We start from the raw sequence: 15225 nt of genomic DNA on the forward strand, positions 1-15225 counted from the left end.
TACCAGCTTTCAAGTCTAGTAAAGGAATGAGAGTTTAAAATGGAAGGTTATTAAACTTTCCCAAAAGCTTTAGCAGACTTTTGTTCTCCTCTTGCTTTTGTTAAAATATGTAGCTTTCAGGAGAACAGGTTACCTAATGATTAAAGCAAAACCATTTTAAGTGTTCCATTTCTTTTTCATAAGAATGCGACACTGTGTTTTCATTGCAAGCACTGTAAAACATTACTTTCTCACTTTTCCAAGTAAAAGTTATACAAATATCAGTTCCTTTTACCCTCTATTATATGCTGTAATGATTTCATCATTGCCACTGTCAGCGGCAATTTATCAATTCAGGTAGGAGCTGAACTGGATTATGTTAGAGCTATACAAAAAAAAGAACACGAACTAAAGAGACTTAAGGCACAAAGGCCTAATTAATATCTATTAACTGATATTGTATGATCTGAGTCCCCCTGAACTCTAAATCTATAGAAAGCTTTACTGAGGGAGTTCAAATAAAATATTTGTAGAGAGTAAAAAACCTTTCAGAAACAAGGTTAGAGAATCAAAATTATTTTGTCCTTCAAGAGCCATACAAATAAATAGTAAAATCTCCAAAGTCAGTAGTCTCTCCCATTTTCAAGAGAAAGCGAATAAAAAACAATTTGAGAATTAAAGAATCTCTGGGTAGTGAACAAGACCAGGTGTAGTTCTGGAAAACAGCCAGGTTCCCATGGCAACTTTGAATCGCCATTTTAAGTGTTTCCACTGCCTCTCGCCCTTGCGTCACGTCCGGTGTTACCTCCGTTGTTACCGGGAGCGGTAAACAAGGTGTGCACGCATCTGGAGAGCTGTCGGGATGCAGCACAGCGGAGCAGCTGGAGCCCGTAGCTACATTCTGTTTCCACTGCTGGGCGTCCTGTTTCAGGGTGAGTGCGCTGGCTGGCTCTGGCCCACATCCGGCTGGGGGCGGTTAGGGAAGATGGTCGCTCTTCCGGTTCCGGGTGAGGGTGGTCTCAGGAAAGCCCCCACAAAGCTTCTGGGAAGGAAGGAAGCGGCGTGTGTGGGCAGAATGTTATTTTTTTTGTAATCACCACTCACTCAGTGGAGTTGGTAGCTTGTTAGTGCTTTCTTGAGCCCCTGGGAGCTGGACCACCTCGCGTGACTGCATTGTATTCTGGTGATAGCATGACTTTGTAGAACCAAGGATGTCTCCGGTTTTGTGTGCACCCGACTTTGCCTTGTGATGAGTTTATCAGTGATTGACTCTGCTGTGGTTTTGTGGGCTGTATATCATGATTAGGAAAGGGCAATTCTAGTGTTCCGTAGTTTGTCCAAGTAAATTTTGGAAAGAAAAGCATGACTTGGTAATTTTATTTTTTGTAGGTGATTATTAGGGCCACGAAGTAAAAGGTTTATTAGTTACAGGAAGGATGTAGTGTGATTTCGTTATAATAGAGGCACATTTTGTTGAGGAAAAAGCAACTGCTTTAGCTTTTTAATAACACATTTAAGAAAAAATTAAAAGACATCGATTGTTAAAATTTTAATCTGTAGTATTAACTAATACCAGAAGTACAGTATTCACACTATGACATGTTCTTAAAATTTGCTTAAGTTTTGCTTTCATGCAATTTTCAAGTTGCATGAATTTCAATCTAGCCCAACTACCTTCATTTTAGAGGGCAGTTATTTACGTGCTTGTGTGTGTGTGTGTTTCTGGGAAATAATGTTAACAGAGCTAACATTAGAGTGAATTGTTAACTTCATAAAATTTTCCTGTGTATGGGTAATGGGAATTTCTGAAGGCGACCTTTAACAAAGACTTCAGGTGTTCTAAATCTCAGCAGGTAAGGCTGGCAAGTTTTTTTACGTATTTGGTGACTAATATGCTGCTAGCATACTCCCTGATCCCTCCCAGCTGTCTGTGTCATTACAAGGGTCCAGTTTCAGCCAAATTATTTTGCAAGATAATATTTAGGTTGACCTACTGTCACTCCATATAATCCCAATTCCCCCACCATCCTATATCAATGTTCAAAAATTGTCCTACTGAGGAAAATAAATGTAGAAATGGTAGGTGGTTTCTTAAATGATGTCATTTCACATCTGGCATGCATTAAATCAAGCAGACTAATTCGAATATTAAAAGCTGATTTTATGAGCTTTATGTACTTGTCGAATTGATTTGTCTTTAACAAATGATAGTTTTATTGAGATATAATTTATATGCCATACAATTTACCCATTTAAAGTGATTTTTATATTTGGAGTTGTGCAATCATTATTACAATCAGTTTGGGATCATTTTATCTCCCCAAAGAGAAACTCCATACACATTACCCATTAACAATTCCTCCGCATTCCTCCCCCTAGCTCCTGGCATATACCAATCTACTGTCTATTGCTAGGTATTTGCCTATTCTAGACATTTCATGTAAATGAAATCTTATTTTTTTTTGTGACTAGCTTTTTTCACTTAGCATGTTTTCAAGATTCATTCTTCTCTTTTTTTTTAATCTTACTTTTGAATCTGTTATGCTATACTTTTGTTTCATACCAGTGTTTGTCTTTCCCTCTCAGAGATAGGACTGATTCAATTTTAGGCTTGTTTGAATTCTCCCTAATTTTAAGTATAGTCTAAGTATGTAGAAACAAGAAATTAAGTGCCTAGGGTTCTTACACTTTTTTTTTTTTTAAAGAATGCAATTTTATGAGTCAGAGGTTGACAGATTTATATTTTGGAAAACCAGTTTGGTCATTTTTTTTCATGTGTAAAATTACTTGTGTTTAAATGTGATTTCCTTGTTTTCCTCCCAGATAAAAATTTTGTTAATTATCATGAGTATTTGCACAGTTAGCTGTTTTTACCGGGCAAGAATGCCTTTTTACTCAGGTGAAAAGATAAATATTCATAAGCACATTAAGCCGAGAATAAAAATTTCTGAATGAATGTAACATTGGATTGGTATTTTTTTCTTATTTTATTTTTCGAATGAAGGAACCAAATTATTTTACAGCCATTGATTTTAAAAAACACTTATATCAGTTTTATATATATACACACACACACACACACACACACACACATACATACATACATAAAAAAGTGTACGTATCAGAAGGGTACGGCTCACTGAATTTTCCGAAACTGAACACACCTGGGTAACCAGCACCCCAATCAGGAAATAGAATATTAAAAGCACTCCAGAAACATTTCTTGTACTTCCTTCCAGTCATTATCCCTTCTCCCTCAAGGGGAACCACCATCCTGAAGTATAGATTAGTAATGTAGACTTGTTCAGTTCATTCACAGATCTTACTTTTCTGTAACTATACATTTAAGACCTGTTTAACTAGTGTTTAGGTTTCAGTGAAGTGACTGCATGTTGATAACTCTGAGGCAAAATTATGCTCTTAAAATTGGAATTCAAACATCAACAAGGAAGAAAATAGGTAGCTTTGTTAACGGTGTACTTAGTATAATTCACTAACCCAATTTGCTCACAATTTGTAATTTTTATGCTTATTTTGTAACAGTTTTTGATATAAGAAGGAAACTGTTGGTGTGGTTCAGTTAAATAAATGTTACTGAGCATCCATAATGTGATAGGTTCTGTTTTGATGAGCTAAACGTCCATTGCAGAAGACACAGATGTCAACAGATAATTTTAGAATATGGTACTAAGAGGGAAATGCACTAGAGACCATAGGAGCACAGAAAAGTTGCCCTTAATCTGCCATAAGCATACAAGGAAGACTTTCTGAAGGTGTCATCAAAATTAAATCTTTAAAAATTTTTAAATTTATTTTATTTTTTCTCCAGCTCTATTGAAATATATAATTAGTTACTCATATTTACATTGTACAATTCACTGAATTTTTTTATTATAGTTGGCATACAATAATATATTAGTTTCAATTGTACAGCATAGTGATTAGAGCTCAAGTGATAACCTCACTAAATCTAGTACCCCTTTTCTCTCTTACATATATATTACAACGTTGTTGACTGTTTTACTTATGCTATACTTTATACTCCATGACTGTTTTGTAAGTATCCATTTGTATTAATCCCTTCACTCTTTTTCATTATCTCCCTCAACCCCCCTTTCATCTAGTTGCCCTCAAAATATTCTCTATGAGTTCGTTTCCATTTTTGTTGTTTATTTTGTTCTTTAGATTCTGCATGAATGTGAAATCATGTGGTATTTGTCTTTATCTGACATACTCATTTAGTCCAATACCCTTGAGGACCATCAAGGCAATATCTTTTTCCACACCTTTCCTTTTAGTCTGTGTGTGTCTTAATCTGAAGTGAATCTCTTGTAGGCAGCATATATAAGGGTCTTGTTTTCTTATCCATTCAGCCACTCTATCTTTTGGTTGGAACACTTAATTCTTTTCCATTTTACGTACTTATTGATAGATACGTAGTTATTACCATTTTTTATTACAATTTTGATACATGTTTTTCTTCTTAAAGAAATTCCTCCAACATTTCCTGTAATAGTGGCTTGGTGTTGATGAATTCCTTTAGCTTATTTTTGTCTGGGAAGCTCTTTATCTGTCCTTTGACACTACATGATAGCTTTGCTAGATAAAGTATTCTTGGTTGTAGATCTGGATTTTCATCACTTTGAATTTTTTTTTGCCATGCCCTTCTGCATAGTTTCTTTTGAGAAATCAGCTGTCAGTCTTATGGGTGCTCCCTTGTTGGTAACTAACTGTTTTTCTCTTGCTGCTTTTAAGATTTTTTCTTTGTACTTAACCTTTAGCATTTGAATTATGATGTGTCTTGGTGTGGGCCTCTTTGGGTTCCTCTTTCCTGGGACTCTCTGAGCTTCCTGGGGTTGTATATCCATTTCTTTCACCAGGTTAGGGAAGTTTTCCATCGTTATTTCTTTAAATAGCTTTTTAACTTCTTGTTCTCTTTCTCCTCCTTTAGGTACCCCTATTACATGGGTATTTTTACATTTAATTTTGTCCCAAAGACTTCTTAAATTATTACATTCTTAGCTGCTTTTTCCTTTCCTAATTGGGTAACCTTGGTTTTCCCATCCTCTATATCAGTGGTTTGATCCTCTTCTTCATCCACTCTGTTAATTCCCTCTGATATACTCTTCATTTCAGATAATGTATTCTTCATTTCTGACTGGTTTCCTTTCATAATTTCCATTTCCATTTTTATGTTTTTTATCTCTTTGTTAAAGTTCTCACTGAATTCATTTACACTTCCTCTAAGTTCATTGAGCATCTTTATAACCAGTGTTTTGAACTCTGCATCTGTTAGATTGCTTGACTCCATTATTCCTGGATCTCTGTTCTGTTCTCTCATATGGTTTCTGCTGCTTTGTCTTCCTATTTTGGCTGCCTTTCTGTATCTATTTCTATGTACTAAGCAAAGCTCCTAAGTCACTCAGTCTTCTTAGCATGGCTTTGTGTAGTAGATGTCCAAAAGTAGAGACCTAAGAGGGTTTCAGCTGTAGGCCAAGTTTAGCCCCAGCCTGTGTCCCTCCAGGGCTACCTGTTAACATTTAGGAAGCAATCCACAGATGCTGTGCTTATAGTTGCCTCAAGAAGCCACACCAGAAACTGAGGTCAGTTGCCACCAGTGTGGGTCTTGGAGCTTGTTCAGCAAGTTACACGAGACTGGCAAGGACACAACTGCATATGGCTTAGGTAGGGCTGGGAGTTGGGGGAGGCGGAGTTTCAGGGAATATTCTGGGCAGAGCAATCTCTATTATCCAGTTTGATGATGTCTCAGCTATGGTGGTGCTATGTCTGCACACGGAGGTGGAAGAGCTCAACAGAGGAACAATGGAATCCACCGGCACTTTGACCTGGTAGAGAACCTTGCCTCTGGCCTTTGCATCAACAACTCAGTGTCCCTCTGTAAGTCCCTGGTACACCCCCTGGTCTACAGTGGCTGCCCTCTATGTCTACAGCTTTTATCAGGTGGCCTACAGCTCCTGCGCTTACTAAGCTTTGGTAACACCATTTCCTCCCTTTGTTCCTTCATGCTTGGGGGTAGTGAAGCCTTGTGCCTTTTTTGGCTTCCTCGACCCTCAGAAAAGTCCCTTTGAAAAGTGATTTATACACTTTCCAAAATCTCAGATATTGTACCTTCTGTTTCCTGCCTGGGCCCTGTCTGATAGAGGCATCTTTCCCCAGACTCTTGGGCTATATTTGGAAGGCATCCAAAGAAAATTTGTGTGTTGTTAGGAAAAGAGATGAGAGGAAAGGATAGAGCTGTCAACAAACAAAACTTCAGTACATTCATTTTGAAATCTTAGGGTGGTTAAATTCAAGAGAGTATATCCAGTAATATTTGGACACTCAGAGGCAGGTCATGGCTAGCAATATAGATTGGGGAATCATTAGCCTATTAGCAGTTGTTAAATCTATAAAAGTGAATAGGGTTGTCCAAGGAGAACATGTTGAATGAAGTACCATGGGCTCAGAGTGGATCTCTAAAGAACACCAGTGTTTAGGAATGGGTAGGAAAGGAAGAGGCTTAGAAAGATTTGGTAGAAACTCAGCGATGTGAAAGTGTGTGTGTGTGTGTGTGTGTGTGTGTGTGTGTGTGTGCGCGCGTGCGTGTAGTACAGTCAGTGTGCAGAGTTGATTGGAGGAAGACTAATGACATTCTGATTTATAACTGTAACTAGTATTTCTTCTTTACTCTAAACCAAGGTTGGCAAACTTTTGTAAAGGGCCAGAGAATAAATGTTTTAGGCTTTATTGGTCAAATGGTCTCTTGCAACTACTCAATTCTGCTGGAGAGCTCAAAAACATCTCCAGACAATACATAAATGAGTCATCGTGGCTGTGTTCTAAGAAAACATTTTATAGATGGGCTAGATTTGGCCTGTGATCCATAGTTTGCCGACCCTGCCCTAAACCAATTGCCCCCTTGACATCATCCCTTGCATATGTCACATGCACCTTAAACTTATCAAAAATAAAACTCATGTTCTTTCCTGCCAAAGCCTGGTACTTTTCTAGTCTTCCCTGTGTCAATGAACATCACCAAGTCAGAAACCTGGGGGTCATCTTTGACACCTCTTTCTCTTAATATTCTTGATGATTTTACCTTGTAAGTATTGTTATCTTTTTAGTTCTCTCCCTGTCCATTGCCACCAACTTAGTTCAAGCTTTCCTTATTTCTCATTTGATTATTATAGTAGCCTCCTAAGTAATCTTATAAGAATGGGTAGGAAATTTACTCTTGCTCCTAATTGTCTACCTAGAGTAATCTTTTAAAAATGCAGACTTTATCCTGTCTCATCACTTAGTCCCATATTTAAGCATTTTCCATGGCTTCCCATTACCCTAAGAATAAGGACCCAGATCTCTAAGGTCCTGCATGATCTGGTTCCTGCTTACCTCATAACCACATCTCGTTCTTCTCTCTCATGCTCTTTGTATTGCGGCCATAATGTCTTCACTTCCATTCCTTGACTTACTATGCTTCTTCCTGGCACAGAATCTTCACATATGTTGTGTCCTCTGCCTGGAATACTCTCCCTCTTCTCACCTTGTTACCGTTCCTTCAGAACTCAAACCAAAAGTATCTTTTCAGGGATGCTTTCAGTAACCACTCCCTGCTCCCCTACCATAATAGGTGCAGTTCTCATAGCCATTTTCTTTGTCTTTCTTTCATAGTACTTATCAGAGTTTGTCATTAGACATTATAGTTTAGTTAACGTATTGAACTTCTGTATTTTAAGCTCCAAATCAGGGAGTGTATTTATTTTGCTCACATTTAATTCCATGCTGAGAGTGTGACACAAGACAGATACTCAATAAATATATGTTTGAAGAACGAATGAATGAATGAGATCATAAAAGCCTTGGGATGTAGAAGGTCAAGGAGCAAGTAGTCTCTGCTACAGAGAGAGAGAGAGAGTATAAAATCTGGACAGAAAAGTTTCTAATCCCTTGTATTTTGCAGTTTGAAGACATGATGCTCTTTACCAGAAGTGGTAGTGAGGTCCAGCTTGTGCTGTAGGTGTCCAGAAGTGGATGAGATGGGAGGAAATGGACATGTTGGATGTAGAACTTGGCTTAGAAAGGAAAGAGAAGGCAGTAGTGGGTAATGAACAGTATTACAAGGTTAAGGAATGATTGTTATGTTTTATTGTTATTTGTTTTTAAGAATGGGAAAGACTTCTGTGTGTTTAGAGGCTGTGAGGGTAGAGAGAACCCCTCTTGAAAGGGAGAGGTTGAAGATGGTAGGAGGATTTTTCTGCTGGAGCAGGGCTTAGAGGGGAATGATCTAGGGCTGAACAGAGGAGTTAAGCTTGCATAGGAAAAGGGACACCACAGCCTTTGAGATTGGAAGTAAGGATGGGTGCAATTGCAATAAGGTGTGTGTCTGGCCAGTTTGTATATGCTCGAGTTTGTTGGAAAAGTAAAAAGAGACATTTTCTCCTGAGAATGAGGACTTTGGAGGTACACAGAGGATGAAGGAGAATGACAGTTTTAGGAATCAGAAGGAGGAGCTGACCAGGGCTGGTTTAAGGGCCGTCAGTTCTCATTAAGAACTCAGCTGTGGGTAGAATTCATGACTTCCTTATGGTAACTATTTGTGCAGTTGTGTGGCTTTTCTTCTTTGTATCAGCCACAGTCTAGGAGTGGTCATCTAGGGCTGAGCTTTTCCTGAATGGGTGCAATGGAAAGGTAGGAGTGTAGGGAACTTAAGAATGTTGAAAATACTGTAAAAAATGAGCTAGGAAGAGAGTGGGTGACTAATGAGCACACATTGTTCCTATACTAGAATCTTTAGTGACCTGTCCATTTCTTTCCCTCAGGCTCTCTCTACTTGTTCCCCTCACTCTGAATTTTGCTCTCAAGGTGTTTGCATTTAATGAAGGAAATAGTCTTTCCAAACTGAGTGCAATCAATAGTATATGTGCTTTCATAGCATTATGTACTAAATGTAATGAGAACATTGAAAAAAGAGCAATGAACTGCGTCAAGGAATTTGGGAAGGCATCACAAGGGTGCTGATATTTGAGCTGGGTTTTGAAAGTGTGTGAACACTGAGGGAAGTAGTGTGTGGAAAATAACCCAGGCATTGGTAGGGATGGAGAGATCTTCCAGACAAAGAAAGGCACAGTGGTGTGAAAGGCCATAGTACATTTGAGAAATGGCAGGACATTCTGGGCATGGTGAAGGGAATGGAATGGGGTGATGGGCGGAGTAGCAGAAGTTTGGGGCCAGATCACCACTATTCAGATTTTATTCTATAGCCTGATAGAGAATTATTGAAGGTTGTTGAATGTTTGTGGTGTTTATTTTAATGATCATGGCTAACATTTGTTGAAAGTTGCAATTTCAGGTGCAATGCGAAGTATTTTGTGGTTATCTTATCTAATCTTATTAGATCCTCACAGTGATCCAAGGAAGTAGGTCTTATTTTTATTCTCATTTACCAACTGAGGAAATTGAAAGAACAGGTTAGATGACTATGATCAAAATCTCATAACTAGAAAGCAGCTGTGCTAGAAATCAAGTCCAGGTCTGTTTAATTCTAAACCCATACTTTAAAATCTTTCAACTATACTTATGTTTTAGAATAAAGGAGTCGGGTATGGGCAGAGTGTAGTTTATTCATTCATTTCCACCTTCCAGTTTTTAGAAATGGATCTTGAGTGATGAGTAGGGTGGGTCAGGAGTGAGGGTTCAAAAGAGAGTAGGGGTTGAGGGATTAAGGCTTTCCATGAAGAAAAATAGCATTTGTAAAGGCATAGAAGGAATAACAAGTTTAGCCTGGCAAAGTGAGAAAGGATGCTATGGATGACCCAGAAGCCATTCTCATGTTTGGGAGGGTCAGATTCTTATTAGAGTTGTGAGCTCTGTCTTGGTCTCCTCCTATAAGACAAATGTGAGCAGACTAGATTGTCTAGAGAGGAGCAAGAAAAATGATTCAAAGCAGCAGAGGTAAAAGCAGTGGAATGGATGACACATAACTGTCTGTGATAGGAAAGGTTGAGAGAGTATAGGCAGAACTAAAGAGGTAGCGATAATGATGATGAAGCTATCCAACATGCATTGAGCACTTACTCTTTACGTGTTTTAACCTATTCTTCACAGTGAGCTTCTAAGATAAGTAAACACTATTATTATCATTCCCACTAGGGTGAAAAACTGAAGAAGTAAAGTAACTTTCTAAGACCACAAAGCCAACAAGTGATAGGGATGGGATATGGATCCTGCCTCTACCAAAAGAACTGCTGCTTTTCAGAATGGTGTGTAGGTTTGCTCTCTTCTGAAACCTTGCTTCTCTTTGCTTTTGGCCTGCCAGAAGAATCATGGCTTACTGTGGTAGAGAAGGGTGCAGGAAAAACAGAGTCCTGGTGGCTTACTTTCCTAAAAATGGCTCCCTAGTAGAAGATAAATTTCTACTCACTGTTCTCTGAAAACAGAGGATTGGTCAGAAGAAAGTATCAACTCTTTTGGGGTAGATGGAGTGTCAATGTTGGCTATATGTGGTGGTTTTGAAAAGAGTAAGTCTTCAGAGAATTTAAAAATGGTATCTTATTTTTACATTTTAGAATACTTTAAGTTGTTTTGTTTTCTTCCTCCTGATTTACCTTTAATGGATGTGTGATTCATTAACCAGTTTTAAGAAAGGGGGGGAAAACCCCAAACTAGGTAGAACCTTGGGACACTTTAATAAAATTCTTCGAAAAAAAAAATATCCTTTGCTTATTTCTTATTCTCATTTTGCTAGTGGTTGAGGCAGTGGTAGCTTCAGATTTTAACCATGCTGCACTTGGGGTATGTTTCTTAGACCACAATAACTGACAATTTCTGGGGTATGTGGGTGTCAGGGGAGTGGGTGGTATTGTCTTTTAGCCTGCTATGGGCTGACCCACTTATTTGTACTTAACCATAAGTCTGTATTTGGAAAAATGCTCATGTGACCAGATTTAATTTTTTTACCCAAGCATTCCTTCTGTGATTTAATATTGTAAAATGACAAAAATACTGCCTTTGTTTAATACAGATATCTGCTCTTTGTCCTCTTCGGCTTGTATGAGAATATATTTATTGCTATGGTTTTTTGATGAGAGCCCTAAAAATAATAAACAGCATCTATTCCTCCCAAATGAAAACATTTTAAGTTTTTGGGCTTGCTTTGTTTAGGTGTCCACATTGTCCTTTCTTTGGAGATTAATGTAGATGCCCATGTTCGGGGTTATGTTGGAGAACAGGTTAAGTTGAAATGTATTTTCAAGTCGACTTCATCTGTCACGGACAAACTCACCATAGACTGGACATACAGACCTCCCAGCAGCAGTCGCACAGAATCAGTAAGTGTATACCTTTAAAAAAATTTCTTTGAGTTTTCTGTGGTCCACAGCTCTGGAATCCTTTTATTCCAAGTCCCCAGCACTCCTTCTCATCTTAGAAGATGAACTTCTATTGCAATAGGAGATAACTTGCTACCCTACATGGCATTTATTTGGTAATGCAGGGCTTTTTATTCTTCTATTTAAGAATTTTGCAAATAAGCTATAGGAAAAAATTGTCAGAAAATCAGAGGAAGTATGGTTTAATTTTGTTTCCCCTTTATATTTCTTTTTACGTGGCTTCACAGCTTCATTTTCAGATTCCATGTACTGAAAAATGGTACCTCCAGGACTGATGAATAGAAAAATTTTATAGGTCATAGACATTCTTTCTCTTAAAAGCTGCTAGTTTCCTGTCATATGAAGTTATCTCATTGGATGTATCTGCCTGTATATATGTACTCTTTAGATTTATCTTGGCATATTCTCCCAGCATGTAAACATCTGCATTGATTTATGTAGCTCCCTTTGAAGGAAGTGGTATCACTTTATGTTGATGACAGATGTTGTTAGTAACAGATGGTCTTGCAATATTAGAAGCAATATACTTTAGTTACACGTATAAAACACATTTGTAGTTCAAATCCTATTGCAGATGTCTAATTGGAGATTGTAGTGCTATAAAAATAGTTTCTTTTTATGCTTCCAACAGTATCCATACCATAGCTCAGGATAGATGCTATCAACAATGTGAATGTCATAGTTGTATGTAAGATAGTAGTTTTGAAAATATCCTTAATTTGTTTTTCCTGTTTCTTTAATTGGAAATACTTTCTCTGATTTTAATGTATAGCTTTGAATTTTGTTTTAGGAGCTATTGAATGTCACGTAGTTTGGAACTAGGTAGGTGGCTTGTGAAGGCAGCTAGGCTGTATTTGTGGTCCTTTTTTCTTTAGACTTAAAATAATTCATTTTATTTTGAGTGGAAACTATGGCTGACCTTATTTGGCTCTGCCTCTGTGGCCAAAAGTAGGACAGGGCAAGCAGTGGGGATTTTCTTGGGTCGGAAACCTTAAATGCAGATAACAAGCAGTGCTTGTATGGTGCTGTCTTCTGTGAGGCTTGTCAGAAAGTTAGCTCTCCTAAGTTGGAATTAGTGGACCTTTAAAATCACAACCTGATGCAGCAGTTATGTGGTAGGTCAAGTTCTGTCAGATTAATCAGTTAGCAAAGATTTTACTATCACTCATTTAACTTGGAATTAGAGGTTGGATTAATCTTGAAGACACACAGTAGGCCTTGTTTTATCAATAAGGAATTTCAAACCCTTTTATGTTGATGCTGATAATTAGTAGTAAACAGTCTTTACTTCCTTTGGAACACACATTACATGTTTTATTCTTAACATGTGTATTTCCCACCAGAGTAAATTCCATAGGAACAGGGACTGTGCTTGTTTGGCTCCCACTATATCCTTTTGCTTAACACAGTTCTTAGCACATAGTAGGTGTGCAGTAAATATTTATTGAATGACTACATGAACAAATGAACTAGTAAGTAATTCATCATCTTTTTGGGCAAGTTGCTCTTCAAAATTGAGCAATAGTTCTTAAGTAGGGTGGTACCAAGTAAACAAAGAAAGAGGAAAGCCTTGACTCTTGCATAAGAGAGATCCTATTGTATTACACTACTTGCTTGGCCACCAGATATAATTAGATGCTTTTGGTGATGAAGTGCTGATCACAATCTGAAGCAACATCATTTTGTTTCAGCATACATTCACTGAGTACTGATCATGCATTTGACTTGGGTTTTTTATTAATTGCCAAGATAGATAACTTGAGAAAGTTTTGATTATATTATACCCTCCTGCTGATTTTGAGGATAAACAAAAATCTCCCCTTTTCCACTTACCAGCCATGTGCCTTTGTGTAACTCACTTATTTTTTTGTTTTTGACCTTGTTTCCCTTTCTATGAATTTGGAACAATTATACCTGCCCCATGTATAGTTTAGTGTTATTATGAGCTCAAACGAGTAAATGTGTGGAAGTCATTTGCAAACCATACAGTACTACATGAATATTAGATACTACTTTAGAATAGCATTTTTCAACTTTGGCACTGTTGACATTTTGAGGTGGATAATTCTTGGTTGTGGAGGCTGTCCTATGCAATGTAGAATTCACAATATTTCTGGCTTCTACCTACTAGATGCCATTAGCAATTCTTCCTCAGTCGTGACAACCCAAAATGTCTCTAGATATTGCCAAATGTCTTTTGGAAGGTAAAATTGTCCCCCAGGTCAAGAACTACTGCTCTGGGACTTTCAAGGAGGATGTAGAAGGGGTTTGAGAGTTAGGATACCAGGATTCTTTTATCAGGCCTTTTACTGATGCTTCATTAACTTATCTTTTAATGTATAGAATGGAGGTAAACAAATTATTTAAAAAATGCCCAACTGAGAAAACCCATTATACATTTGTATTTTATTTTAGACCTACTTAGCTTTAAATTTTCATTGCATTTCCCAAAATAATTTTTTTTCTCATGGTGTTGCTTTCCTAGATTTTTCATTATCAGTCCTTCCAGTATCCAACCACAGCAGGCACATTTCGAGATCGAATTTCCTGGGTTGGAGATGTATACAAAGGGGATGCATCCATAAGCATAAACAACCCTACAATAAAGGACAATGGGACATTCAGCTGTGCTGTGAAGAATCCCCCAGATGTGCACCATAATATTCCCATGACAGAGCTAATAGTCACAGAAAGGGGTAAGCTACCTGCCACCAACCTTCTGCAGTGCCTGGTGACTACTATGGTGCTTTCTAGAGAGATCAATGATAACTAAATCTACCTATCTTTGTAAGCCAGTTGGTCATTTGAGCATTCTGCTATCCTGAATTGTCTATTAGGGTGAATTTTTTAATCTTTTTTTGCAAACAAGTTATTCTTCAAATGTTGTCATAATGATCACGGGTCTTGTGGAATGTATGATGAATCCCTGAATAAATAGAGGGTTGTTATCTGTATGATATAGAAGTCATTTTGGTTTCCCTAGTTTGTGCATGCCCTCAGTTATGAGACAGTATTTTTGCCTGTGTCTTAAAAGGGTATACCCTTTTATGGTGAAGGCAGCACATCTCCCTTATTTAGCAAAGAGCAGCAGTTTCCTTTTAGTGTGAAACAGAAGGAAGGGTAGGTAGGTTAAGGACGGATTCTTTTTTCTTTTTTTCTATGTTATTCTCTATTGACTATAGAGTGATCATTCTAGTCCTTAGTTGGATTTGAACCAAAGACTTAGAAGTATAAGACTGCGTTGTGGTTTATTTAAGACAATGACTCAAATTTCAGAGACATGGACACATACTGATGGTGAGAGTATAAACTAATATAGTTTTCTGGAAGACAGTGGTAGAATGTATCAGATGCCTTAAAAGTTTATACCCTTTTATCTGGTACTTCCACTTAAAAAATTTATCTTAAAGAAATAGAGCTAAACTTGAAGATTTATGTACAAGGTTAATATCATAATATAACTAATAAATTCAAAGAATTGGAAGTAACTTGAATGTCCTGCATTAGGGGACTGATTCAATAAACTCTGCAGTATGGTAGAATACTATGCAGCCATTTAAAAAGTCACATCTAGAAGGAATTTGTAATAACATCGAGAGTACTTATCATATATTAAGTAAAAAAGGACGTTAGAAATTATGCGTAAAAAATGATTCATACTTTTAAAAATATACACTCTTTTTAACTTATGGTGGTCCCTTTAGGCATATAAATGTTGAATATGGTGTACACCTGAAACTAATACAATATTATATGTTAGCTATATGTTAATAAAATTTTTTTTAAAAAAAAAAGGTGAGAGAAGACTATATTGCTTGTTTTTAAATAAAATATCTCTGAAAGGTTCCAAAAGAAACGT

General features: G+C 37.3%; 1 protein-coding gene across 3 annotated transcripts in view; it reads left to right on the forward strand.

Moving 5' to 3' along the window:
- The window catches only part of MPZL3 (myelin protein zero like 3), a 21439-nt gene continuing 6214 nt past the window's right edge, over positions 1–15225 (forward strand). The window contains exons 1-4 of one of the 3 annotated variants that reach the window (XM_036220636.1): positions 1–911; positions 10129–10238; positions 11140–11306; positions 13852–14062. In XM_036220636.1, coding sequence (XP_036076529.1) covers positions 10196–10238; positions 11140–11306; positions 13852–14062 — 421 coding nt within the window. In that variant the 5' untranslated portion in view covers positions 1–911; positions 10129–10195. Of the gene's footprint in view, positions 912–944; positions 1833–10128; positions 10239–11139; positions 11307–13851; positions 14063–15225 lie in introns of those variants that run through there. The other 2 variants (XM_016155510.2, XM_016155503.2) reach the window with 2 other exon arrangements.

Source organism: Rousettus aegyptiacus, unplaced genomic scaffold (assembly GCF_014176215.1).
Source record: "Rousettus aegyptiacus isolate mRouAeg1 unplaced genomic scaffold, mRouAeg1.p scaffold_m13_p_5, whole genome shotgun sequence".
In the NCBI taxonomy this organism is placed as follows: Eukaryota; Metazoa; Chordata; class Mammalia; order Chiroptera; family Pteropodidae; genus Rousettus; species Rousettus aegyptiacus.